Source organism: Pseudorca crassidens, chromosome 9, assembly GCF_039906515.1.
Source record: "Pseudorca crassidens isolate mPseCra1 chromosome 9, mPseCra1.hap1, whole genome shotgun sequence".
In the NCBI taxonomy this organism is placed as follows: Eukaryota; Metazoa; Chordata; class Mammalia; order Artiodactyla; family Delphinidae; genus Pseudorca; species Pseudorca crassidens.
The window spans coordinates 66985010-67010176 of record NC_090304.1 but is presented as its reverse complement, the minus strand read 5'-3'; the positions used below and the strand labels follow the sequence as shown (position 1 = coordinate 67010176).

Sequence of the window (25167 nt, the reverse complement as noted above, 5' to 3'; positions counted from 1 at the left end):
GTTAAATGTTTCTTGCATTTTGTCTATTCTATTTCCAAGATTTTGGATCATCTTTACTATCATTATTCTGAATTCTTTTTCAGGTAGACTGCCTATTTCCTCTTCATTTGTTAGTTCTGGTTGGTTTTTACCTTGCTACTTCATCTGCTGTGTGTTTTTCTGTCTTCTCATTTTGCTTATCTTACTGTGTTTGAGGTCTCCTTTTTGCAGGCTGCAGGTTCATAGTTCCTGTTGTTTTTGGTGTCTGTCCCCTGTGGCTAAGGTTGGTTCAGTGGGTTGTGTAGGCTTCCTGATGGAGGGGACTAGTGCCTGTGTTCTGGTGGATGAGGCTGGATCTTGTCTTTCTAGTGGGCAGGTCCACGTCTGGTGGTGTGTTTTGGGGTGTCTGTGGCCTTATTATGATTTTAGGCAGCCTTTCTGATAATGGGTGGGGTTGTGTTCCTGTCTTGCTAGTTGTTTGGCATAGGGTGTTCAGCACTGTAGCTTGCTGGTCGTTGAGTGAAGCTGGGTCTTGGTGTTGAGATGGAGATCTCTGGGAGATTTTCGCTGTTTGATATTACATGGAGCTGGGAGGTCTCTTGTGGACCAGTGTCCTGAAGTTGGCTCTCCCACCTCAGAGGCACAGCACTGACTCCTGGCTGGAGCACCAAGAGCCTTTCATACACATGGCTCAGAGTAAAAGGGAGAAAAAATAGAAAGAAAGGAAGAAAGGAAGGAAGGAAGGAAGAAAGAAAGAAAGAAAGAAAGAGGATAAAATAAAGTAAGATAAAATAAAATAACGTTATTAAAATAACAGATAATTATTAAGAAAAAAAATTTTTTTGAAGTAAAAAATACGGACGTACAGAACCCTAGGACAAATGGTGAAAGCAAAGCTATACAGACAAAATCTCACACAGAAGCATACACATACACACTCACCAAAAGAGGAAACGGGGTAAAAATAATCTATCTTACTTCCAAAGTCCACCTCCTCAATTTGGGATGATTCGTTGTCTATTCATGTATTCCACAGATGCAGGGTACATCAAGTTGATTGTGGAGCTTTAATCCGCTGCTCCTGAGGCTGCTGGGAGACATCTCCCTTTCTCTTCTTTGTTCTCACAGCTCCTGGGGCTCAGCTTTGGAATTGGCCCCTCCTCTGCGTGTAGGTCGCCTGAGGGTGTCTGTTCTTCGCTCAGACAGGACGGGGTTAAAGGAGCCGCTGATTGGGGGCTCTGGCTCACTCAGGCTGCGGGGAGGGAGGGGCAGGGAGTGCGGGGCGGGCCTGCGGCGGCAGAGGCCGGCGTGACGTTGCAACAGCCTGAGGCGCGCCGTGCGTTCTCCCGCGGAAGTTGTCCCTGGATCACGGGACCCTGGCAGTGGCGGGCTGCACAGGCTTACGCAAGGGGAGGTGTGGAGAGTGACCTGTGCTCGCACACAGGCTTCTTGGTGGCGGCAGCAGCAGCTTTAGTGCCTCATGCCCGGCTCTGTGGTCCGCGCTGTTAGCCGCGGCTCTCGCCCGTCTCTGGAGCTCCTTTAAGCAGCGTTCTTTATCCCCTCTCCTCGTGCACCAGGAAACAAAGAGGGAAGAAGTCTCTTGCCTCTTCGGCAGCTCCAGACGTTTTCCCGGACTCCCTCCCGGCCAGCTGTGGCGCACTAACCCCGTCAGGCTGTTTTCACACCGCTAACCCCAGTCCTCTCCCTGTGCTCCAACCAAAGCCGGAACCTCAGCTCCCATCCCCGCCCGTCCCCGCGTGTGAGCAGACAAGCCTCTCGGGCTGGTGAGTGCCAGTCGGCCCTGATCCTCTGTGCGGGAATCTCTCTGCTTTGCCCTCCGCAGCCGTGTTGCTGAGCTCTCCTCTGAGGCGCCGAAGCTTCCCCCCTCCGTCACCCACAGTCTCCGCCCACGCAGGGGCTTCTAGTGTGTGGAAACCTTTACTCCTTCTCGGCTCCCTCCCACTGGTGCAGGTCCCGTCCCTATCCTTTTGTCTCTGTTTTTTTTTTTTTTTTCTTTTGCCCTGCGCAGGTACGTGGGGAGTTTCTTGCCTTTTGGCAGGTCTGAGGTCTTCTGCCAGAGATCAGTGGGTGTTCTATAGGAGCGGTTCCGTGTGTAGATGTATTTCTGATGTATCTGTGGGGAGGCAGGTGATCTCCGCGTCTTACTCTTCCGCCATCTTCCCTCGTAGATCTTTTTTTTAGTGTCCGTCACTAATTTTGGAAGAGTCTCTCAAATTATTTCTTTAAATGTTTCTTTTGCTCTGTTATGTCTTTATTTTCCTTCTGGAAATCTAATTACACAGATGCTAAACAATGTTAAACAGCATTTAATGTTGTCCTTCTGCTCTTTGATGCTCTGTTCTGTTTTAATTTTTTACTCTTCGTTTTTCTTCTTTGTGTTTAGTTTTGGTATTTTATATTGACCTACCATTATGGTCACTGATACTTTTCTTTCTTGTATTGCAACTACTCCTGAACGCAAACACAAAATTCTCTGCATATATTATATCTAGCCTATCTGATTGTCTTATAGTTTTCATCCCTCTCCTGAAATTACCTATCTTGCATGTTGTCTACATTTTTTATAAAAGCCTTTAACATACTAATCACAGTTATTTTAAATTCTTTGTCTGATGGTTCTAACAACTGTGTTGTATCTAAGTCTGGTTCTGATGACTGCTTTGTTCAGACTACATTTTTCTTGCCTTATGATATGCCTCATAATTTTTGTTGAACCCCTGACGTATCACATATGACAGTAGATACTGTACTAAGTTCTTTTTTTATGTGGTAGTGAGCACAAACTTTCTTCTGTTAGGCCTTTAGTATGGGGATTTGTGTTAATTTAGTCAGAAATTGGCGTCTCCAGAATTAGGTAACTATTGTTCAATGTCATTGTTAAGAACCCAGTTTCTTTCCATCTTTTTTGTTATCCTTAGACTATTGTCTTTTCTCCTTAGGCTAGTTCACGTTGTGACCACAAGATGGCTATGCAAATGGGTATTGTATCCAAAAAATGTCCAGAAACAGAAAAAGCAGTTTTTTTTTAAGTTCCACGCATCTCTTCTGAAGCAAGAAAATCTTTTCTGGAATTGTCCTAGGAGTCTTAGTTTCGTATTTCATTGGCCAGAATTGGAACAAATACCCTGTGCTAACCAATCAGAGAGAGGAAAAAAGGGGAAAATTGTGATAGTTTTGGACACAATATGACCCACTGCCTATGAATGAGCCCAGAACCTCTGATTTCTTTGTCTTTGAAAGAGAGATAATATATGTGAAAAATCCTGGATTTCTAATAGGGAAATGAGAAGTAGTGCTGGAGGCCAATGTAAGAAAATAATAATGCATTTTACCAGTCTTTAGACTCTCTTTGTGTCTCGCCATCCTATTCAAAACATGGCCTGTCCTCCTACAGTACATATGTGTATTAGTGAGAGAAGGCTCAAAGCTCAACTCACATGCCAAGGGTAAAGAATGTCCTTTCCTTTTATTTTCTCAGAAACATGGAATCTGCTTTCATGCAGTGTTTCCCCAGTGAGTTCATCTGCTCCATCTGCAAGGACAATTTCACAGACCCTGTCACCATTAGCTGTGGGCACAGATTTTGTACTCCTTGCCTCTGTCTCTTGTGGGAAGATGTCCAAACAGCTCCTTGCTGTCCTGTGTGCAAGGCAGTATCTCCGAAAATGGACTTCAAAAGCACTATTTTTGCTAAGGAACATGTTCTTCCTACCAGAGGATCAGTTGTCTGCCAGTTACCTAGCTCTGCCAAGCAGATGTGTAGGATACACCAAGTGATAAAGCTCTACTTCTGTCAAACTGACAAGAGCCTGCTGTGTTTGTTCTGCTCTCATTCCCCAGAGCATGCCACTCATGAACACTATCCAGTAAAGCAGGTTGCAGAGCACTACAGGGTAAGTGATATCTCTGAATGCACTTTGAAATGTGGACGACCCTGTATCTGATAGGCAATGAGGCAAATACATTGATTGCTATTATTATTTTATGTAGGAAACAAATAGAATTTCTGAATACTATGTGCCAGGCACTATTCTGATATCTAGAGATAAAGCAGTGAAGAAACTAGACAACATTCTTGTTCTCCTGAAGTTTAAATTCTGTTGGGCTGAAAGACAGGAATGATGATGAAATTGATGAGAATTAGGGTGCTGGTATTTCAGTGTAAGTAACGTGCTGGATAAATCTCTAGTTTCAGTAACAGTCATTGGCTCCTACAACTATGATTACGATGATCCTGTTCTAATTATAGCAGATTTAGAAACACTGGCCAATATTTTCTTATAGTGCCTTAGGAAAACTGAGGGCTAATATTTCACAATTAAATATAAAGCAAGATTCACTTCTGAAAATTGACCAGGTTACTACAATATCAGTGTTAGATTCCTCAGATAATAGATTACATTTTCTAAATTTAGGCATTCTACTTTTGGTTGATCTCTGATTTATCAGTTAGTGTTCCCAAGGAAAATCACTGACATCTCTGCTCTCTTTACTGTTTGTCCCATGTTCATACACTTCTATCTTAAGTATCTGAAATGTACTACCTTTGCTTTTCTAGTACTCCAATTTATAGTTATTTTGCAGGAGAAGCTTCTGATGCAAATGAAATCTATTTGGAAAAAGAAAAAAGAAAATCAGAGAAATATAAAAAAAGTGACCAACATATTCAGAGTATGGGAGGTAAGCAGTAGACCCTGTATCCACTGGAACCAGCTTGGGACAAATAGCCTCGTAACTTACAGTGGAAGAACTTGAATTAAATCATAATGTCCCCTGAGTGAGTGATCAGAGAGAGCTACATACATGACCTTCAATATAGGATTTCATGTTGAATGAACCCAACATGTAACTAAAAGGTTTTTCCTGATTTTCTTGATAAAGCAATGTCTACCACTAATATTGTACTTTAGCAGGGACAAGAAAATGCAGTATCACAAAACAAAATGCAATGGTCACTGGGATGGAGGTAAAAATAGAGTTCTGTAGGAGATTAATAAACTTTGAATGTTAAGAAAATCTTCTCAAACAAGTAAAAATCATCCCAATGCTAATGTGTTAGTAGAACCTGTAAATTCATGGGTATTTATGACACAGACACTGAAGGGACAAGAAAGCTAAAAATGAGACAAATCATGGAATTGTCTGGGACCTGCAAGTAGCTCCTATTAATTAGTACATAGGGTATGAAGCAGGCAGTGAGAGTTACGGCTAGAAATGTAATTATAACCATGGCAAGATTGTGAATGTCTACCTAAGGATTTTGGGTTGTATCATTCATTGATTCAGATATATGAACTGGGAACCTGAAACTGAAGGTTTAATAAAAATAAACTACATTTTTATTTTCAAAGAACTCAATCACTTCTAAAGAAGACATATCAACAGGCTATGGTATAGAATACGTCATTAAACAGAAATCTGTATACAGTGCTGTGAAAATACCAAAGGCAATAATAAAATTTTCTTGATCATTTAGGATGGATTTCCTAATAAACCACTCATTCATAGGAGGGCATATGATGCATTGCTCACTGTTCTAGGCCCACAAAGAGATACAGAAATGGACAAAAGGAAGAAAATCACTGACCTCAGTTGGTTATAATCTAGTAAGAGAAGTCATGTGACAAATAAAAGAGAGTAACATTTATAATACCTCACATTTGTAAAGTTCTTGGGAGAAAATTAAAGCAGGGATGTGTATAAATAGTGCAGGCTTGGGGAGAAAGTATGCTGGTCAGGGAAGACTCATTATGAACGTTACATCAGGGTAGAGATCTAAAGAAGCGAAGGGAGTGAACCAGCGGTTCTCTGAGAACCCATCCTTCTGGAGCAGAGAAAACAGAAGGTATGGTCCAAAAGTTTGGGTCTCCCCCCCCCCCACCAAGTTCAAATGTTGAAATTCTAACCCCCAAAGTGATGGTGTTAGGAGGTCGTGCCTTTGGGAGGTGATTAGGTCATGAAGGCAGAGTCCTTATGAGTGGGATTCTTATAAAAGAAGCCCTGTGGAGGCTTGGCCCTCCTGCCATGTGAGGACACAACCAAAAGATGACTATCTGGTCAAGACATGGAAGCAACCTAAATGTCCATCAACAGATGAATGGATAAAGAAGACGTAGTATACTTATACAATGGAATACTACTCAGCCATGAAAAAGGATGAAATAATGCCATTTGCAACAACATGGATGGACCTAGAGATTACCATATTGTGGGAATTAAGTCAGAGAAAGACAAATATCATATGATATCACTTATATGTGGAATCTAAAAATAAAAATGATACAAATGAACTTATTTACACACCAGAAATCGACCGACAGGCATAGAAAAAAACTTATGGTTACCAAAGGGGAAAGTGGGGGGAAGGATAAATTAGGAGTTTGGGATTAACATATACACACTACTATATATAAAATAGATAAACAACAAGGACCTACTTTATAGCACAGGGAACTATATTCAATATCTTGTAATAACCTATAATGGAAAAGAATTGGGAAAAAACAGAATATAGATATATGCATATATATATATATGTATGTATAACCAAATCACTTTGCTGTATACCTGAAATTAATACAATATTGTAAATCAACTACACTTCAATAAAAAAGATACATGCATATGGTAAAAAAAATGAAAACCAAGTATGTGAATGTGCTTTGTAAAGTAGAATATATTTTAATCATTATTAAGCAAAAAAAAAAAAAAGATAGCTATCTAGGCAGTGGCTCTCACCATACACCAAATCTGCTGGCACTGATCTTGGATTTCCCACCTTACTGAACTGTGTGAAGTAAATTCTGTTATTTATAAGTTATGCAGTCTATTGTGCTTTTGTTATAGTAGCCCAAACAAACTAAGACAAGTATTCTATACATAACTCGTAGACAATAGATGATAGGAGAAGAATAAAACCATCCAGATACATGACCTAATTAATCCAATGTCACTGCAGGGTTTTGTGAATCTACGGATGGTGATGATAGGAGCTGAATACCCTAAGGTATATCAATATCTCCAGGAAGAAAAGCAAAAACATTTAGAGATGTTGGCAATTGAAGGCAAGATTGTTTTTCAGCGACTCAGGAGAAATGTAGCCAGAATGGTTCATATGGGGAAACTCCTGAGAAGAATATATGAGGAGCTGAAGGAACTGTGCCTTAAAGCAGACATGGACATGCTCCAGGTAAGGACTAAGGAAGGACGTTAGGGTGCTGAACACCAGCCTGCTTGGAAAGCATTTATATCCACTGGAGTTACATCCTTTTTGGCCTCCATTATTTTTCTGGTTCCAAAGTCCAGATTCTTCTTCTGCCTCTATGATGGCGAGTTTTGCTCCTCCAGTATAATCTGGAGACGAAACATCACTTTTGCCTTATATGGAAGAAGGATAACTGTGTGGAAAGGTTCAAGTAACAGATCCAGAAGAAAATCTCCCAAACCTTCTTGTTCTATTCCTCTACTATACAGTTAGCTTTCCATATCCCTGTAGGTTTCACATCCGGGGATTCAACCAACTGCCGATGGAAAATATATATTTTTTAAAAACCCAGAAATTTCCAAAAGGCAAAACTTTAATTTGTCAATGCTGACAACTATTTACACAGCATTTACATTATATTAGGTATTATAAGTAATCTAGAGGTGATTAAAGTATACAGGAAATTGTGCATACATTATATGGAAATACTGTGCCATTTTATATCAGAGATTTGCGCATCCATGGATTTTGGTATACAAGGGGTCCTGGAATGAATTCCCCTCATATACTCAGGGACGACTATATTTACAGTTTCTGACCAGCTGCAAGAGAGCAGCTTGTGAGCAGATAATATAACTTTGTATGTGTACTTGGTAATATGTGTGAATATGGGATGTATGCCTTCTTTCTGTTGTGAGGTTCTAGCTTTCACACCCTTATAAGAACTTTGGGGAACGCTGTGAATCCTGCTGTAGATTACAACAAAGCACAGCCATTCGTGCACCCTAAGAACATCTTCTGACTTTCAGTTTTATCAGGAGTATGATTTTATCAACTGTATTTAAATGTGAGACTGGGTTTCATCTTTTTAAGGATAAGGGAAATGGCAAATGATTTTTCCCAAGGAAGAAAACTGGAGATAGTGAATTTCCCAGTATAATCTCATATCCTCAAACTAGACTAAACAGGAGAGCTTTTGCTGAAAGCTAAGCCTTCCTTTCTTTCTCTTTACAGGATGTGGGAGACACAATGAAAAGGTAAGTTTGCCCCCTATTCAAATCATGGTAATTGTGATAGTGATCAGGCTATTTCTGTTGAGATGGACCCTCCCTTTTTAATGAGAAGTTTCTTTCTGTCTGCGTTTATTCCTTCCTTCTCTAAAAGTCTGCCAGGTTTTATATAGTCTACCCTTAGGTGAAAGTAGGGTTGAGGGGAGTGTAGTTTCAGTTGCAAGCCTTACTGTAGAAGTTGCAAAGAGACAACTATTTTTCCTGCCCCCCTAATTTCCAAATTCTAATTATCGATATTTGAGGATTATTTCTGGTCATCTATGGAAAAGGCAGATAAGCTCAGAGAGGCAGCAGGTAGGCGGATGCTGAGACGAGGAGGGAGGTAGAATCATCAAGAAAGAACATACGATAGTGCTGAGGATCCATATGTATCAGATGGCAAATTCTAACTATTTGCCACCTATTAGATTTCAGGAATTGCTCTGTGGATCCCCTAGGGAAGCTAGAAGAGAGGAAACACACAATTATGATTGAGGTGACATATTCTACTAAGATTGATATGCTAAGAGCAGGGAAACAGATTGTAAAATATAATAGCAACTGTAGTGTTCCTCCATCTGAGGAGTTAGATTCACACCCTTCACACCTAATTATGAGGATTCTGATGCAGCCCCATCAGTGGACTGCTAATGGTACCTTTGGGCCTGTTAGTAAGTGGGTCTTTTTTTTTTTTTTTTTTACAGGAGTCAGTTAATGCAGCTGTACATTCCTCAGCCTATGGACCCACAGCTCAGTACATGGGCCATCACTGGGATGTTGGAAAGGCTTAACAGCTTCCGAGGTAAGAGGCAGCTCTCTGGGTGAAGGCAGTAATATTTCCTTCACGACTAGATACATGCTGGTGATCTCTCTTCATTGCTCTGTCTGTTCTTTGCAGAGAACAGGGAAGCAGGCACTGCTTTATAACTAACTTTATAGTTTATTGTTAATTATCAGTCAGAGAAAGCTGACTGAAGCCTGTCAAAAACAATCAATCGAATATGACAGTTTCTTATATAGTTACTTGTGGTGAGTTAAAATTTTAAAAAAAAGAACACTCTGCCCTATAAAACTGCATATCCATTCAGTGTATTTCATCTTGTAGTTAACTGTGGTTATATGCGGATATTCAGATTCTTAGAATCACCTTAATGTTGTTATTTAAATGTTTATCTGAATATTGAATGTAATAATTACATTTGAAAAATCACAAGACTTTTAAAAAGCTTAAAAGTATTTTTATATACAACAAGTACAACCACAAAACAAATTGAACCCATGATTTGTTGCATAGAGGGCCCCTTAAGACAAATGCAACTGAAGGGTGAGCCTGGCAGACAAAGGAGAAGCAGGCCTGAGATGGGATGAGTTGGATTCTGATTCAGTGGTGGCTCCATTAGAAATCCTAAGAGAGAAATCACTTCTAAAAAAAGGCACAGATGGGTTTTTGGTTTATTTTATTTTTGCTTGCTTAAATGTTAAGCAATGTGATCACTATTTAGGACTAAAAATAAAAACAATATCATATTTAAAGTATAATGTATAATATATTTATTACTATTTTATTTTGTGAGAGTGGATTAATGAGAGGACTTAAGTGAATTAAGGGCCATTTTGCTATTTTCTTTTTTTGTTTTTTGGGTTTTTTTTTTTCTTTGTTTTTTTGCTATTTTCTTGACATCTATGAATGAACTCCCCAGTTTTTGAGGAGTTAGTTAGTAAAAATAAGCCAGAGCCTGATATCCCACATCTTTATGTATTCTCAAAATTTTTCTTCATCTAGTTGTACGATTAGAGATTTTCTGGCTCTTTAGATAGACAAGAAGCCCTTCCTGTTCTTTCTCTGGATTTCCAGTGACACACTCTGTCTAGTCACCTTTGGTAAAGGGGTGTTCTGGAGCTAGCTTGTACTGACACACTCATGGGAGCGAATTGTTACAAGTTCCAGAATTTTAGGAGCAATTACTGAATGGCTGGCACCTTGAAAATGGTCACGGTGGGCTGGAATATTCCCAGCAAATAAGGCAAACCAGCTTTGCTTTGTTCCAGAGATTCGGTTGCTAAACCTCTGCCACAATACCGCCACACTTGTCCGTCCCTCAGAACTTTAAAACTCTGTTCTTTGACTTTGCTGTTTTCTTTTTACTGAAGTGTATGTTACGTTGGATCATAAAATAAGAAATTGTCATGTGGCTCTGACTGAAGACCTGAGACGTTTGCAGTGCAGTCCTGACCATCAAGACGTGCCCCGTAATCCAGCAAGTTCAGAGAATACTCCTTCATGGGGTGCTCAGACCTTCACCACTGGCAAACATTACTGGGAGGTGAATGTGGGAAACTCTCGCACCTGGATTATAGGACTTTGCAAGGAATCCTGGACAAGTAGGAATGATATGCTACTTAACTCTGAGGATATTTTTCTACTTCTGTGTGTCAGCGTGGAGGACCATTTCAGTCTCTTTTCTACATGCCCACTCTTACCCCACTATATCCAAAGACCCCAGGGCTGGATAGGGGTGTTTCTAGATTATGAATGTGGTATAATAAGCTTTATTAATGTTGCCAGAAGTTCCCTCATTTGTAATTTCCTCTCACGCTCTTTCTCTTTCCCTCTCAGACCTTTCATTTGGTGTGGACCCAAATGATCAGGAACAGCTCACAAACCTGACCAAGGTCTCGGCAATTCTAATAGCTGAGGGGCTTCTATCCTGGGAACTTCTAGAATGGGGAAAATCAAGTATACGTCACTGTGTTTAACTTCATTTTACCTTCAGGAGATATCATGGCTGCGTTATTTTTTAAAGTGGTGATAATGTTAACGATGTACATTTGTCTTTTCTGTTTTATTTAAATAAAAGTAATCTCTTTTATTTTATTGGGTAGGATACATGTACTTTTCATTTGCCATCTGAAGTTGCTAGAGATTAAAGAATACATGGGTGTGGAAACTCAGCCAAATGCATGAACAAAAAGCACAGAGGCTTCTCCTTCCAGAGAGTCCTTGTCAAAACTCAAGGGCAGTGTAGAATTCTCTTCTCCCTGCACTCATCTGGCTAAATCCTATTCCTCTTTTAATCCTCAGTTTACCAAACTAGATTAGGTCAATTATAATATGACCTCAAGAACAGCTTATTCTTTCTCTTTGTAAAACTCACAGTAGATTTTGGGTCTTCTTTTCTAGTTTGCAGACTGCAAGAAGCGAAGGCCAACGTTAGTCCTCTTCCCAGCCATATTCCAGGGATGAAACACCTGGTTAAGGATATGAGAGACATCAAAAATATATTGGAACAAATGAATGAATGTGTAGGAAAATTATTAAAAGCAAAGGCTATATAACCAAAAAAAGTTACTATAATGTAGACACAATTAGCAGCTCAAGAAGCGATGAGAAATATTAAATAAAGATGTGAATTAAGTTATTGTTCAGGTACATGGCTCAGAAATTCATTTTAACTGGCAAAATATAGACTGTGTATGATCTGATTCCTCAATGTTTCTATTAGTAGCTCTCAATGACGAACAGAGATTTTTAGGAACATACACATATTTTCTCAGAGTGGTAGTAGTATAGATAATAAGACCTAGATGCTTGGATACTGCAGTACTTTTAAGGAAGATATGTAGAGTGAAAATACCTTGAATATACATTTTCAAGGATGGACAGTAAACTTTATTTCTTACATGCACAAAACATCCAAGCTGTTAACAGTCAAATTTCATTTCAAAGAGTGTCACTGACTTAGATCTTACAACTTTGTAAAGTGATCAGACACTGAAATCAATCTCTTTGGGGATGTGTTGTCCACTATAATGACTCTAGTTAACACTGATATATGATAGATAGGAAAGCTGTTAAAAGAGTAGATTCTAGGAGAGCTTATCAAAAGGAAAAACAATTTTTTCTTTTTCCTCTATTTTAGAAGAATCAATCTTTCTCTCCCCACTCCCCTTTCTCCTTCCCTCTCTCCATCTTTTTTTTTTTTTTTACAGCTTTATTGGAGTATCTCTCTCCAACTTTTGCTCTCTCTCTTTAAAGAGAAGTTGCTTAGGGAATAATTTGGGGATTATATGTATTTCTATGAAGTTGTGGTGGAAAAGAAATGATAACTAGATTTCCAGATATTTGCTTAGGGATTTAAAGCAATCTAATAATGCCCTCATCTTTGGAAGGGGTCCAAGAATTGTTGCATACTGAAAAGTTTTGTATTGACTCTGGCACTGGCCAAAACGGAAGAAATTCTCCATAGTCTGTCTCACCTACAGATTACAACTGAAAGCTCTGAACTGACCATAAAAATTAACCATGTGAGGAATGTGAAAAATCAAAACTAGAAAGTGAAATGAGGAGAGAAGTTAAGACTTGAATAATTACCCACAGTGGAGGTGAGTTGGTGGAATTATTTTTCCTCTTCTCCTTCCTGGCATTGACTGAACTGAAGGAAGACTCAGTTCTCTGGTCTGCACAGCATGCGCATGCAGCAAAAGCTCAAACATAAACACCTGGTTTCTAGTCAGAGGACCAGGAAAAGAGGGTCCTGCAAACAGGAAAGTGTGAGAGGAAATCACCTTTTTTCTTTTCAGCTTCTCTTTTTCTCTTCCAGTGCTGCCCCAAGATCAGCCACTGTCAAAAAGGTACAGTGAGTGGAAACAGTAAAATGGCAGATGGGGACGCTTTGTCCCAAGAGAGAGCCCTTTTTTCCTTTTTCCAGAGGAACTGCAGAAAGAGGCCCCTATTGTCCAAAGTGGGGTGTGTGCGTGAAATCTTCTTAAGTGTTTTCTATTGTTGCTTTGACTTGAGGACCACCACAGTCCTGTAGGGGCCAGAAGGTGGTGTTAACTCTGGAAGAATCTCCGGTTTTCAAGGCTTGCTTATAAACGGTGTAAGGAGAAAGCAGAGAAGTCTTTAATCTGGGCTGGATTTTCCCCACCACTGGGACAATACCAACCCCCCTGCCCCCTGAGTGTTCTAAAAGATATGCCCTGTACCGTGAGGATTTTTCACTCTGGATAGTGGGAACTATTCCCAGCCCTGTGTGACCTGAGGTATTGCTCCATCTACCGCTTTGGGGGGGTTCTTTCCTTGATCTTGGATATTTTCCTCACAAGCATTCACTGATCTGTACTCAGATATAGGCTCCTGCTGTGGGAGCTCTCTGGAGCTCTCTTCTGTGCAACTCTACCCTCAACTAGTACTCAATCCTGGGAACTCCAGCCACCTTGGTTTTACTGAACTTCCAACCCTGTCTCTTCAACTCGGGGAGACCACTGGGCTCTGTCTGGGTTCCCCCTCCCTGTGACAAGTCTAGAAATCTCCAGGCAGTAAAATGGGACTGTCACAAGGCTCCCTTCCTTTGGTCCCTCTCTCTAAGTTTACTCTCCTGTGATGCTTATTGTCAAATGTCTGAAAACTGTTGCCTTTATATGTCACATTTCTGGGTTGTCCTTGTTTAAGATAGAAGAGCAAATCCCATCCCTGTTACTTCATTTTTGCTCAAAAGAGAAGTCTGAGAGTAATTTATTAAATTACAGATTCAATTCTGTTAATGGATATCCAGCTATTCATTTTACTTACTTTTATCTTCAGTGGGCTTTAGTAGTGTGTATCTTCCAATGAATTTACCCATTTCATCTAGACTTTCAAGTTTATCAACATTGGCCTTTGCTAGATATTTGTTTTGCTGAATAAATGACGTATGCCAGGTTTTGATGATGTTGCGGTGGGGCCTTCCATTTGAGTTTATGGAAACTAGATTCTAAGCCCTGGTTTCACTGTAAGCTGTGGGTCCCAGCAAAGGGTGATGTGAGATGAGTGTTCCTCCTCTATTCCACCCCCATGGCAGGAATTACCCACTGGAAAGAGAAGCTCTTCTGGGTGGTTACTAAGCACTGATCTGACTTAGAAGAGGAGGAATCCCATGACCTTTGAGGCAAATATGTCAGTGCTGGGTCAAGAAGGAAGAGGGGTGAGAATTCCAGGATCATGGTCACTACGGTCCATCAGGACCCTGCCTTGCTAGGTGACTCCCAGGTTTAGATGTTTCCATTCAGGGGCTAAGGACCCCTGGCACTGGATCACCCAATCCTCGTGGGTCCAGTGTTTTAGAAGTCTGGAGTCAGGATTGCTTCAGTATTGCTAAGCACCACCCAGTGCTTTGGATAAGAGCTTTTCTTTGTTTTTGTTTTTTTGGGGGGCAGGGCTGCTAGGCATGTGGGATCGTAGTTCCCTGACCAGGGATTGAACCCACACCCCCTGCGGTGGAAGTGTGGATTCTTAACCACTGGACCGCTGGGAAAGTCCAAGAGCTTTCCTAATTCCTTTGAGCACTTCTTAACCCTGGTAACACCTAAGCACTGCCCTATGCAGGAAGGAACTTAAAAGTCTCCCAACATCATGTATTGAACAACCTATCATTTCCTCACTGTGTGTTCTTGGTCTTGTCAAAGATTAGTTGACTGTATATGCACAGGTTAATTTCCTGGCTCTCAATCCTGTTCTATTGGTCGATGTATTTTTTTATGCCAGTACTATATCATTTTGATTACTGTAGCTTTGGAATATAGTTTGAAATCAGGACATATGATGCTCTTTAATGAGACTATACTTAGATTTACTTAGCCATTTCACCAGTAATGGAGTTGAGATTGGCCAGAGTTTCTTTTTTATTATTATTTTGGTGATTGTATATTATGTTATGACCAATTTGTACCTGCCACATATAGCACTTGTTCTTGTCTAGATTATTCAATCAGGATTCTAAATATGTTCAACTTGAATTTCACTAGAGATTGATTTCCAAGAGAATTGTACCAATTTTTACTCCCATAACATATTTTGGGTTCCTCTTGTCATCACCAGAGCTTAATATTTTTTAAAAATATTAATGTTATTAAAATAAAATATTAATAATATTATAAATGTTATTTTTAAAAATATCTGAAGGTAGTGATTGTGATTTTAATTTTTATTTCTCTGATTTCCTATTTGTTTGAGCATCTTTTTATGTATATCTGCCTTTCTTTCCTGTGAACTTATTCTTTGTCCTTCTGTGATTGGGGTAGTGGGCTTATATTGGTCTTATAGATTTTCAGGTCTCTTGGTATATTCTGGTCACTTATCCTTTGCTAGTTTTATGGATTACAGTGTTTTTCCTAGCATTTCTCTTCCATTAAGATGACTTTTGATAACAGAAATGCTTAATGTTTGTAGTTAATTGATCATTTTTCTTATTCAATTTGTGGTTTTTCTTTCTTTATTAGGAAATCACTGTGTAACAAAGGGTCAAAAAGGTTTTCTTTTAATATTCACTCCTTTTAAAATGATGAATTTGTCTTTCCCATTGAACTCAATCCACATGAAATTGATTTTCGTGGATGGCATTAGGTAAATACCACAGCAGATTTATTGAGAAGTCTATTTTACACCCACATGCAATGCGTGCCTGTTCAGGCATAAATCAGACTTTCATACATCAGGAGAGTTTGAGGCGTTCTCTTTGGTTCCTGTGGTCATTTTCTCCATCTTGTGCCAATGGGCCATGGATTAATTGTTACAGCGTCCTGAGATCATAACATCTGCTACTGACATCTCAGAATATGTACTTGATATTTTGACCCAGGAAAGGACACTGCTTTAATATTGCTGATATCCATGTCTAGTGTAAAATTGCTGATATCCATGTCTAGTGTAAAATTTATATGTATACAGTAATTACTTAGAATCCTCTCATTTTAGGACTGTATTCCCAGAAATTTAAATAATCCAATAATGCATATATGATTACAAAGTCTTTTCTGACTAATCTTCTAGAAAGTAAATTGAACTCACTAATGTTTTACCTACTTGCATCTAGAGTATTTTTTGGCTATTGTTCGTTTCCTGTATTTTCTAAACTAAAGAAAGGAAGTTTTCTTCTTTTTATAGTAAGCAAATGACTCAAAAAATATAACTGTGTATATCTTCCATGAAAATAATCTATTTTCCAAAATGTTTCACTAATTTTCTGAATCCCCAACATTCTCTTTAAAATCGTAAGCTCTCTCATTAAACTTCTTTCATTAAGAAGAACATAAACAACCCTTTTGGACCATTTAGTGTATAATATTGTGTAGGGAAGACTAGCTCCTTTGGCTGATTGGAGTTGCTCTGGGACTAGCAGGAGGGATGTGGGAGGCCTGGGCTCTGCTTGTGAGGAGTATGTGTGTGCCTGCTGGCTCCCTTGGCAGGGCAGAAATGGCAGATTGAAAACTGCCCCAGCACGTGCCCAGCCTGAGCCTAGCGAACACTCCAGCCCCACGAAGCATACTTCACATCACAGCTCTGCACTGGACCAAGGGCTGCCAGGGCCCGGCGAAGAGCTGGCTGTAGAATGCAGAGGCTTCTTGGACTGGGGAGGCATCTGAGTGGGGTGGGAGAGGCATTGCTGTAGTTTACCCAGCAGCACATCAGGAGAAGTCCTGATCTCTGACAGAGGCCAGACTGCCATAGCCCACTGCTTCGATACCTGCGGAAAGCTCACGTGAGCCCGACGGCTCCACAGCAGGGCAGGGGGTGGCAGAGGCTGGGGAGAGTGATCGACTGTCAGGGACAAGAAGACTCAGACCAGAAGGCGTCTCTGAGCAGAGCCAGGTCAGCTTGGTGCTTGCACAGGTGGCGCATCAGTCTAATGAATTAGAATCTCAAAGAACTGAGTGACAAAAATTTGGTTTTCCTACGGCTCTTTTCTTTCCTGGCTTTACTCCGGGACCAAAGAAAGTCCCCAGTCTCTGAACTGCACAGCAGGAGCTCACAGAAAAACTCCAAGAGACCCTCTCTTTCCCGTCAGAGGATCAGCAAAGAGGTCCCTGAAAACAGAAAGTGTGGAGGTGGGAAGTCTCATTTTTTCTTGTTTTCTCTCCCACCCCTGACCCAAGACCAGGCTCAGTCATGAAGCTGCGCTGTGTAGCAACAGCAAAATGGCAGAGTGGTGCCAGTGGCATGGGCACCAGTGGCCCTGGGAGAGCCCTTCCTTCAGGCCAGAGTAATTGGGAGAAGGGGTGTCTGTTACTTGAAGAGTGCGGGTGGAACCGCCTTTAATTTCTCTGTTGTCTTTGCCTCTTTGTGCCACAGAAGGCATGGTTGCACAGGAGTGTAGAAGTGGGGTTAACTCTGGAACAAATCCTGACTTTCAAAGCGTGCTTTTAAACTCTGTTAGTGGGGAGAGAGAAGTCTTTAATCTGGGCTTGATTTCCCCACCAGAGGCGCAATCCCCTTCCGCGCCCTCTCCCCTATATCCCATGTAGTTCAAGGATTTCCCATTGTGAATGAGGAAACAACTATTCCCAGCCCTGTGGGAGATGCAGGATTGTTCTACTGGTTCTCTTTGGGGTCCTCTTTTCTTGACCTGGAAGATTTCCTCACAAACATTAATGGACCGGCATTCAGCTGCAGACTCCACCTTTGGGGCCCTCTAGAGATGTCTGTCTCTGTCTGTCTCTGTCTCTCTGTGCAGCTTTACCCTCAAGCAGGCTTCAGTCCTGGGAACTCCAACCACCTTGACCTCCCTGAACTCACGTCTACACTCAGGGTGCCCCCACCCTGTGTTGTGACCTAGAAATCTTCAGGCAGTAAGGTGGGTCTATCACTGGGTTTCCCTCATTTGTTTCCTCTTTCTCAGGGTTCACTGTCCTGTGCTGCCTGTGTAACATGTTGAAATCACCTCATCATACCACATATATTCAGAATTTTAAGTACAAAATAACATTCCTCCAAATTATTCCAATAAAATATTATTCCAAAAATAACATTCCTACAAATCTGATTGTATGTCTTTTCTGAATAATTTTCAAGAAAGTAAATTAAATTCATTAGTTTTATACCTAACTACATATGGGATTTTTTTTAATATTGTCTGCTTCCTGTATTTCCCCAGACCAAAAAAAAAAAGTGTAGTTTAAGTAGTTAGCAATTCAAGAAATATTGAATATGTGTGTTGTCCACGAAAATAATCCGTTATTCAAATTTATTTTTGGAATCCTCAACATTCTCTTTAAGAACTTAATCTTTGGGCTTCCCTGGTGGCACAGTGGTTGGGAATCTGCCTGCCAATGCAGGGGACACGGGTTTGAGCCCTGGTCTGGGAGGATCCCACATTCCCCGGAGCAACTAAGCCCGTGCGCTACAACTACTGAGCCTGCGCTCTAGAGCCCATGAGCCACATTTACTGAGCCCGTGTGCCACAACTACTGAAGCCCGTGCGCCTAGAGCCCGTGCGCCTAGAGCCCGTGCTCCGCAACGAGAAGCCACCGCAATGAGAAGCCTGTGTACCACAAGGAGGAGTAGCCCCCGCTCGTCGCAACTAGAGAAAGCCCCCCGCCCAGCAACGAAGACCCAACGCAGCCAAAAATAAATAAAATAAATTTTAAAAAAACTTAATCTTCACCTTTATGCTTTTTTCATTAACGTATAGTTAATCAATGGTAATGAATCAATTTGTGTCTAGTGATACTTCAGTTCTGAGAAGTAAGAAATTTCCGAAGTCTTTGTTTCTTTGTAAATCAGCCTAATTCAGTGTTTCTCAAACGTCAGAAGTCATCAGAATTACCTGGAATGACTGATAAACTACAGATTTCAGGTCCCACTCACATGACTTTTGATTCAGGAGGTCTTGGGTGTAAGCCAAGAATTTGAATTTCTACCAAGGTTCAGGTGATGATGATACTGTTTGAATTGGAACCAAACTCTGAGAACCACTGGCCGAAGTAGTTTTTTATTCCATACTCTCTTCAACATTTCCTATTCTTCTGATTCATTTTATGTCGTTTTCAGTGGCTTATAACATTCTTTTAATGACTATTCTCACTTATGAATCAGAAATATTTGGTATCATAAGTGTTTCAAAACTACGTTCCTTTCAGAAATGTAATTTGGAAGGAAACTGTATATTATGTAAACTGTAGGAAAGATTATTGAGTAGCACACCGTAATCAAAACCCTACTGCCAATAAGACAATCATCTCATCTCATTTATTAATTTATTCACTCATCAAATATTTTAGTGCCCAGACACTGGGCATTATCTGTCTTTATCTGCAGATAAAGACATTATCTGCTGGGAATATGGCACTGAACACTTCCTTTATCTCTTGCAATTTAAAGTATTATGTAAGAAAAGACCAGAGTTTATATAAAGAAAGACCTATTCTGGTCCTGAGGGTCAGTGCAGATTTGCCTGTAAAATAGATTTTTTTTCTCTCTGAGGGTGAATTAGTGAGTAGGCTATACTAGAACAAGAGTAGGGAGAAAGTTTCCAACTGATATGGGGATTGTATGTAACCAAGTCTGTCCACGATGTGCAACCCTGTGTTTCTTGCCAGACTGCCATCCAGCCCTGCTCATCAGTCAAACGCCACCTCCGTCCCTCCCATGCTTACCTTGAACGTGCTCATTCACTGTGTAAAGCCCCATCCCGTTACAGGCAGGACATTCAAGTTGTAAAACCAACGAAGAGAGTCCTGCAAGTGAGGTGCTCAGAATCTGGAGAAGGAAGCAGACAGCAGCAGTGGTGACAAAGCACTTCAGACTGCAGGAATGCCTGGGCTGGGGTGGGGCAGGAAGGCCTCATAAGAAAGGTGAGGCTTGAGCCTGGGTGAAGAAGGGTCACTTCACTGACAGCAGGAAGGAAATGTGAGACAAAACTCAGCCTGGTCCCCAAGGCATGAACTGTATGAAGCAGGACCTTTAATTGCTCTTCAATCAATCAGTCAATCAATCGTGGCTTCAAAAATATGTATAGGTAAAATCTCTGAAGAATTGAGGACTGGGGCTTCCCTGGTGGTGCAGTGGTTGAGAATCCTCCTGCCAATGCAAGGGGACACGGGTTTGAGCCCTGGTCCGGGAAGATCCCACATGCTGCGGAGCAACTAAGCCCGTGCGCCACAACGACTAAGCCTGCATTCTAGAGCCCCTGAGCCACAACTGCTGAGCCTGAGTGCCACAACTACTGAAGCCGGCGCGCCTAGAGCCCGTGTTCCGCAACAAGAGAAGCCACCGCAATGAGAAGCCCGCGCACCACAATGAAGAGTAGCCCCCGCGCACCGCAACTAGAGAAAGCCCGCGCTCAGCAACGAAGACCCAACACAGCCATAAATAAATACATAAATAAATTTATATATAAAATAAAAAGAATTGAGGACTGAATGAAGTGTCTGAGAGCGTGTCTTTGGTAATAAAGCTGAGAGTTAAAAAAAAAAAAGACCATTAAGTTGGAATCATACACACCACACATATATTTTTGTAACTACATCCAGCTCACAAAACAGGTGAGCAACCACAGCATATATTCTAGATAATCGGCCATGAGAGATGACTTTACTTTTAAAAAGATGGAACCAACAAAATTTATCTCATGGTATCTTCATATTAAATAGCAATAAAAGGAGGTTAAAGTAGAAAAAGCTTAAATGACAATAAAGTATTATTGATTTACTTCGACTGGGAAGGTCTTCTCAGATAGGCAGTTGCTGGGTATAGTCAGGTTCCTGATTTATCCCTCATTATATGTGGCCAGTGTTTAACAAAGGGCTGACAGGAAAACTGAAGGATCAAGCTGGGCACCTCCATATGAAGGAAATTTTAACAGTATTAAAATACCTCACCTTTCCACTGTGATTATCAAGGAACACACAAACCCAACCCAGTATATAGGTTTCTCTATATACTGCCAACACTGGGGAAGTGGTCAAGAGACAGTCATGATTATCTTCCCACTCACATAAAAGAAATATGTCCTCAGATTCAGTGTACCATCCTTTCTTACCTAGGAACCCTTACAGCAGCCTAGAGTCCCAAGAGTCACCCACATCCGGCTCCCAGTAATGGTTGCCAGAGGTCAAGTAATCCCCACTACATCAGTGATGCTTTTTTTTTTTACTTTTGAGTAAATTTCAAACTTTTAGAAGATTATTTTTGAAAAGCCAGGTAAAGATGGAACACATTCACATTTCCAACTACTTTCTCTTTAAAACAATAATAAATAGACATGAGTTTGCATTAGTAATAACCAAATGAGCATCAAAGTTAGTAGGGTAGACACTTACGAACGTTCAGAATGTTTGGTAGGTTTCTCTAAGGTGACGATCTATGAAGGTGTGGTGGGAGGAAATGTGCTGCTTTCAGACCTTCAGCGAAGCTTTCAGGTTGCCGTTCAGTAGTAACTGGCCCACTTCTGACTCAGGCCAAGTTCTGTGCTGGTCGGTTTTCACTCTGTTCTCCACAACCGGCACGGAAACAGGAAAGTTTAACAGTTCATTTCTTTGGCACAATCCACACCCTGTCACAGTGGAGGTTTTGTCTCTTCAAGTCTTGTTTGGTGACCCCCCTACACACACATTCGAGTCATTACTATTCTAATCAACCAACCAAAGACACCACTTCCCCGCTCTCTAATTTCCACTAAAGGCCTTTTACATGATTTCTGACCCACCTTGCTAGGTTCTAACATTCTCAGCATGTGTGATTTCACTAGGAACTTCAAACACTGAAAGGCATTGAAACATTTCACTGAAATTTGCTTTTCCATCACACTGTGACTGGGAACGTGAATTTTCTTTTATTTATTTATTTATTTAATTTATTATTTAGTTTTGGCTGCGTTGGGTCTTCGTTGCTGGGCGTGGGCTTTCTCTAGTTGCGGCGAGCGGGGGCTACTCTTTGTTGTGGTGCACGGGCTTCTCACTGTGGTGGCTTCTTGTTGCGGAGCACAGGCTCTAGGTGCGCGGGCTTCAGTAGTTGTGGCTCGCAGGCTCTAGAGCGCAGGCTCAGTAGTTGTGGTGCACGGGCTTAGTTGCTCCGTGGCATGTGGAATCTTCCCGTACCAGGGATCGAACCCGTGTCCCTTTCACTGTCAGGCGGATTCCCAACCACTGCACCACCAGAGAAGCCCTGGAACGTGTATTTTCAGACGCAGAAGACTGACTGATTGACAACTGTAAAACAAACAGACGCAGAAGGCACATGAGAGGCAGTGCAACACGACCAAAGCAGGATATTCCTTGTTTTTGATAAATCAACCCTTTAGAATAGGAACTTTCTGGAGACACTGTGAAATAAATTTTCCTTGTAAAATTATCATCCATCTTCCACACGTTTGATGAATATGTGCAATCTATCTACGATCCCCATATGTGACGGCTGCATCAGAAAAAATAATAATAAATAACGGTACCAGGTGCCGTTCCTGGGCCTTGTCCAAAGGCAGCCAGTGGAAGAGTCTATCTTATTCTCTTCTCCCCTCATTAAACAATAACAGCGGCAGAGGAGAGCATTTGGATTTGAACAAATGGCATCCAATACCAAACAAGCGAAGCAACTCTTTCAAGCGTTAGATCCTAACTGTCTGATGGTCCCAAGGATCAGGATGGCTTATTTTTCTTAAGAAGGTTGGCAGCAGGATCCCCTGTAGTCATCATCCCAACCCTTACGAGAATGCGTCATTATCCAGTCAGTAACTGGGGTGGGGGTGGGGGTGTCCTCTCAGCTGGGTTCTTCCTCATCGCCTGGCGGAAGCTGTTATCCACATAGGACACCATCTGCTTCCGCGGCCCAGGCCAGGGTGTCTGTGCGTCCTCGGCCGCTGCCTCCGCCCTGCGCGCTCCGCCCGCCCGCCTCGGCCCAATCAGCCAAACCTCGGCGGCAGCGGGTCGGCGGGGCGAGGGTCGCGCGGCGCCCGGCGGCCGGGAACTCCTGCTTCCTCCGCCAACTTCGCTCGCGCGGCCGGGAAGGCTGCCTCCGCACGCTGGCTCTACACGCCTCCCCGGCTGCTCTCGGGGACTGAGGCTGCGGCTCCTCCCGGCCCCAGCGGGCCGGAGTTATTTTTAGAGAGTTCGGTGAGAAGGTAGGCTGGGGGGCGGGGGCACCAGCCTCCCGCTCCTCTGCGCGCAGGACCGCCCCCTCCTCTCCGGGACATTCGCCGCCGCCCGGGGCCCCCGGGAAGCACTCGAGCACCGCGGCTGCCGTCTGAGGACCGGCTCAGGTCCGGGCGCCGCGAAGTCGTGTCGCCTCGGCCGCCGTTCCCGCCGCGCCGAGGCTACGTCTACTGTGTTCGGCCAAGCGCTCCAGCTGCTGCTGCCTCCCCTCGGTCCGCGCCGCCGCCTCCCCCAAGCGGCGCGCATAGAGAGGCCAGAGCGCCGCCCCGCTGCGCCCTCGGCCCGCTGTTTCTCGGCAACTTTGTTCCCGGGCTGCAGGCGCGGGAGGGAAGGGGCCGCGGGCAGCCGGGTCGGGACTCCCGGCGGCGGGCGTCGCGCACAGACCCCCGGGGAGTGTTTGGGAAGCGGCGACTCCCCTCCTCTTCCCCGCCTCTTTCTCCTCCTGTGCATCCTCCTCTCTGTGCATCCCCGCCGCTCCTCGGGGCGCACATCAGTGATGTTTTATGATGTTTCACATACATTAAAATATTTAGGTCCTTATAGCACGCGGAACCATACCGAATATTTTGTGATAACCTATAAGGGAAAAGAATATGAAAAATTATATATATATATATATATATGGCTGAATCACTTTGCTGTACACCTGAAACTAACACTGACATTGTAAATCACCTATACTTCAAGTAAAAAAAAAAAAAAATTCTTTCACAATACAGTGGACCATACCAAAAAAACATTTAGATCCTTCAGAATTCAAAGATACATCTTGATGGTCATGTCTACACGTCAAACTTCTCACATTGTCAAACAGCTAGATATTGTGATTGCTTATTTCTTTACTGAAGGAAATCATCTCTGTGGGAGAAAAGAATATTCCAGTCAAAATCAGTTTTTAAATTCCTATAAAGGTTACCTAACCAAGAGTCATCCACCTCTCCAACAGTTTTCCTTCTGTATATAAGAAAATCAGTTTTGTTGTGATGTTAGTTTCTTCCAAATAGCTTGGACATCTGGAGTCTCATTCAGTTTATAGCTCCAGGCGGTGTGTCCTAATTGGTCTGAAAAATCAATCAGTAATAGTACCAGCCAGTGATTGACTTAACAAAGAGTAGTTAATTAAGCTTTTCTACTTCCATTATTTCATTTAAGTGTTACAACCATTCTATCAGGATTTCTTGTTCAAAATTACCCTGCTGGTAAATGTGGGAGCCAGAAATCACACTTTTGACCAAATTAAAATCCACAAGTCATAGGTTTCCAAGATGGGACAAAATGCAAGCAACATGTTCTCTAAGTAACTATGTTAATTGAGTCAACAAGCATTTTCTGGTAAATTTACAGTTCAAGGAACAATCTATCAGCTTGGGGATGTAATGGCTAATAAAACAGCATCCTTATAAGAGATAATAAAAAATTTAAAAAAACATGGTTGTAAAAATGAAGAAATGTACACAATGCCACTTTGTCTGTCCCTCACCCATGATCTAGAAAATGCCTTTATTGCAACTCACTGATTAAAATGCATGAAAATGTGCATACACAAGACACAGTCACAAACTAAATATTCTCCTTTGATATCCTTTATCTCAACCAGAAATCACCATTAAAAATCAATTTCTGAATATATGAGTTAATAGGATTAATCTTTGTAAAAGTGGGTCGGATTTCAGTCTTCTTATGTGAGTATAGTAAGTTTTAAAATTTGCCCTCCTACCTTTATTATTGACATCCTTGTATTTAAAAACAAAAAGTTAAGGAGAAGGGATTATTCTAAGTTCTTTGGAACTATTATCAAGAACTCCTTCCCATTGTGAAATGATGTAACTCGCATGTAATGACAATCAACACCGGAAAAAAAATAATGCTTTTAAACTTTTATTTTGTAAAAAATATGTATTTGATCTGAATTTCTGTACCACATGAATGGTCACTCTAATTTCTGATACTTATGCACAGTTACAAATGTCACTTTTCTGTAGACACATTCATTATTGCTTGCTCTAAGTCAGA

The 25167-nt window shown here is 41.7% G+C and overlaps 1 protein-coding gene across 1 annotated transcript; it reads left to right on the top strand.

The window, feature by feature from the left end:
* The first annotated feature begins 3482 nt into the window (after window positions 1-3482).
* On the top strand, window positions 3483-11349 carry LOC137230721 (tripartite motif-containing protein 77-like). Its single transcript, XM_067750668.1, has 6 exons — window positions 3483-3893; window positions 4585-4680; window positions 6959-7189; window positions 8219-8241; window positions 8958-9055; window positions 10405-11349. The coding sequence occupies exons 1-6, from the start codon at window positions 3483-3485 to the stop codon at window positions 10896-10898; spliced, it is 1353 nt and encodes a 450-aa protein (XP_067606769.1). The 3' UTR covers window positions 10899-11349.
* Window positions 11350-25167: the final 13818 nt, after the last annotated feature.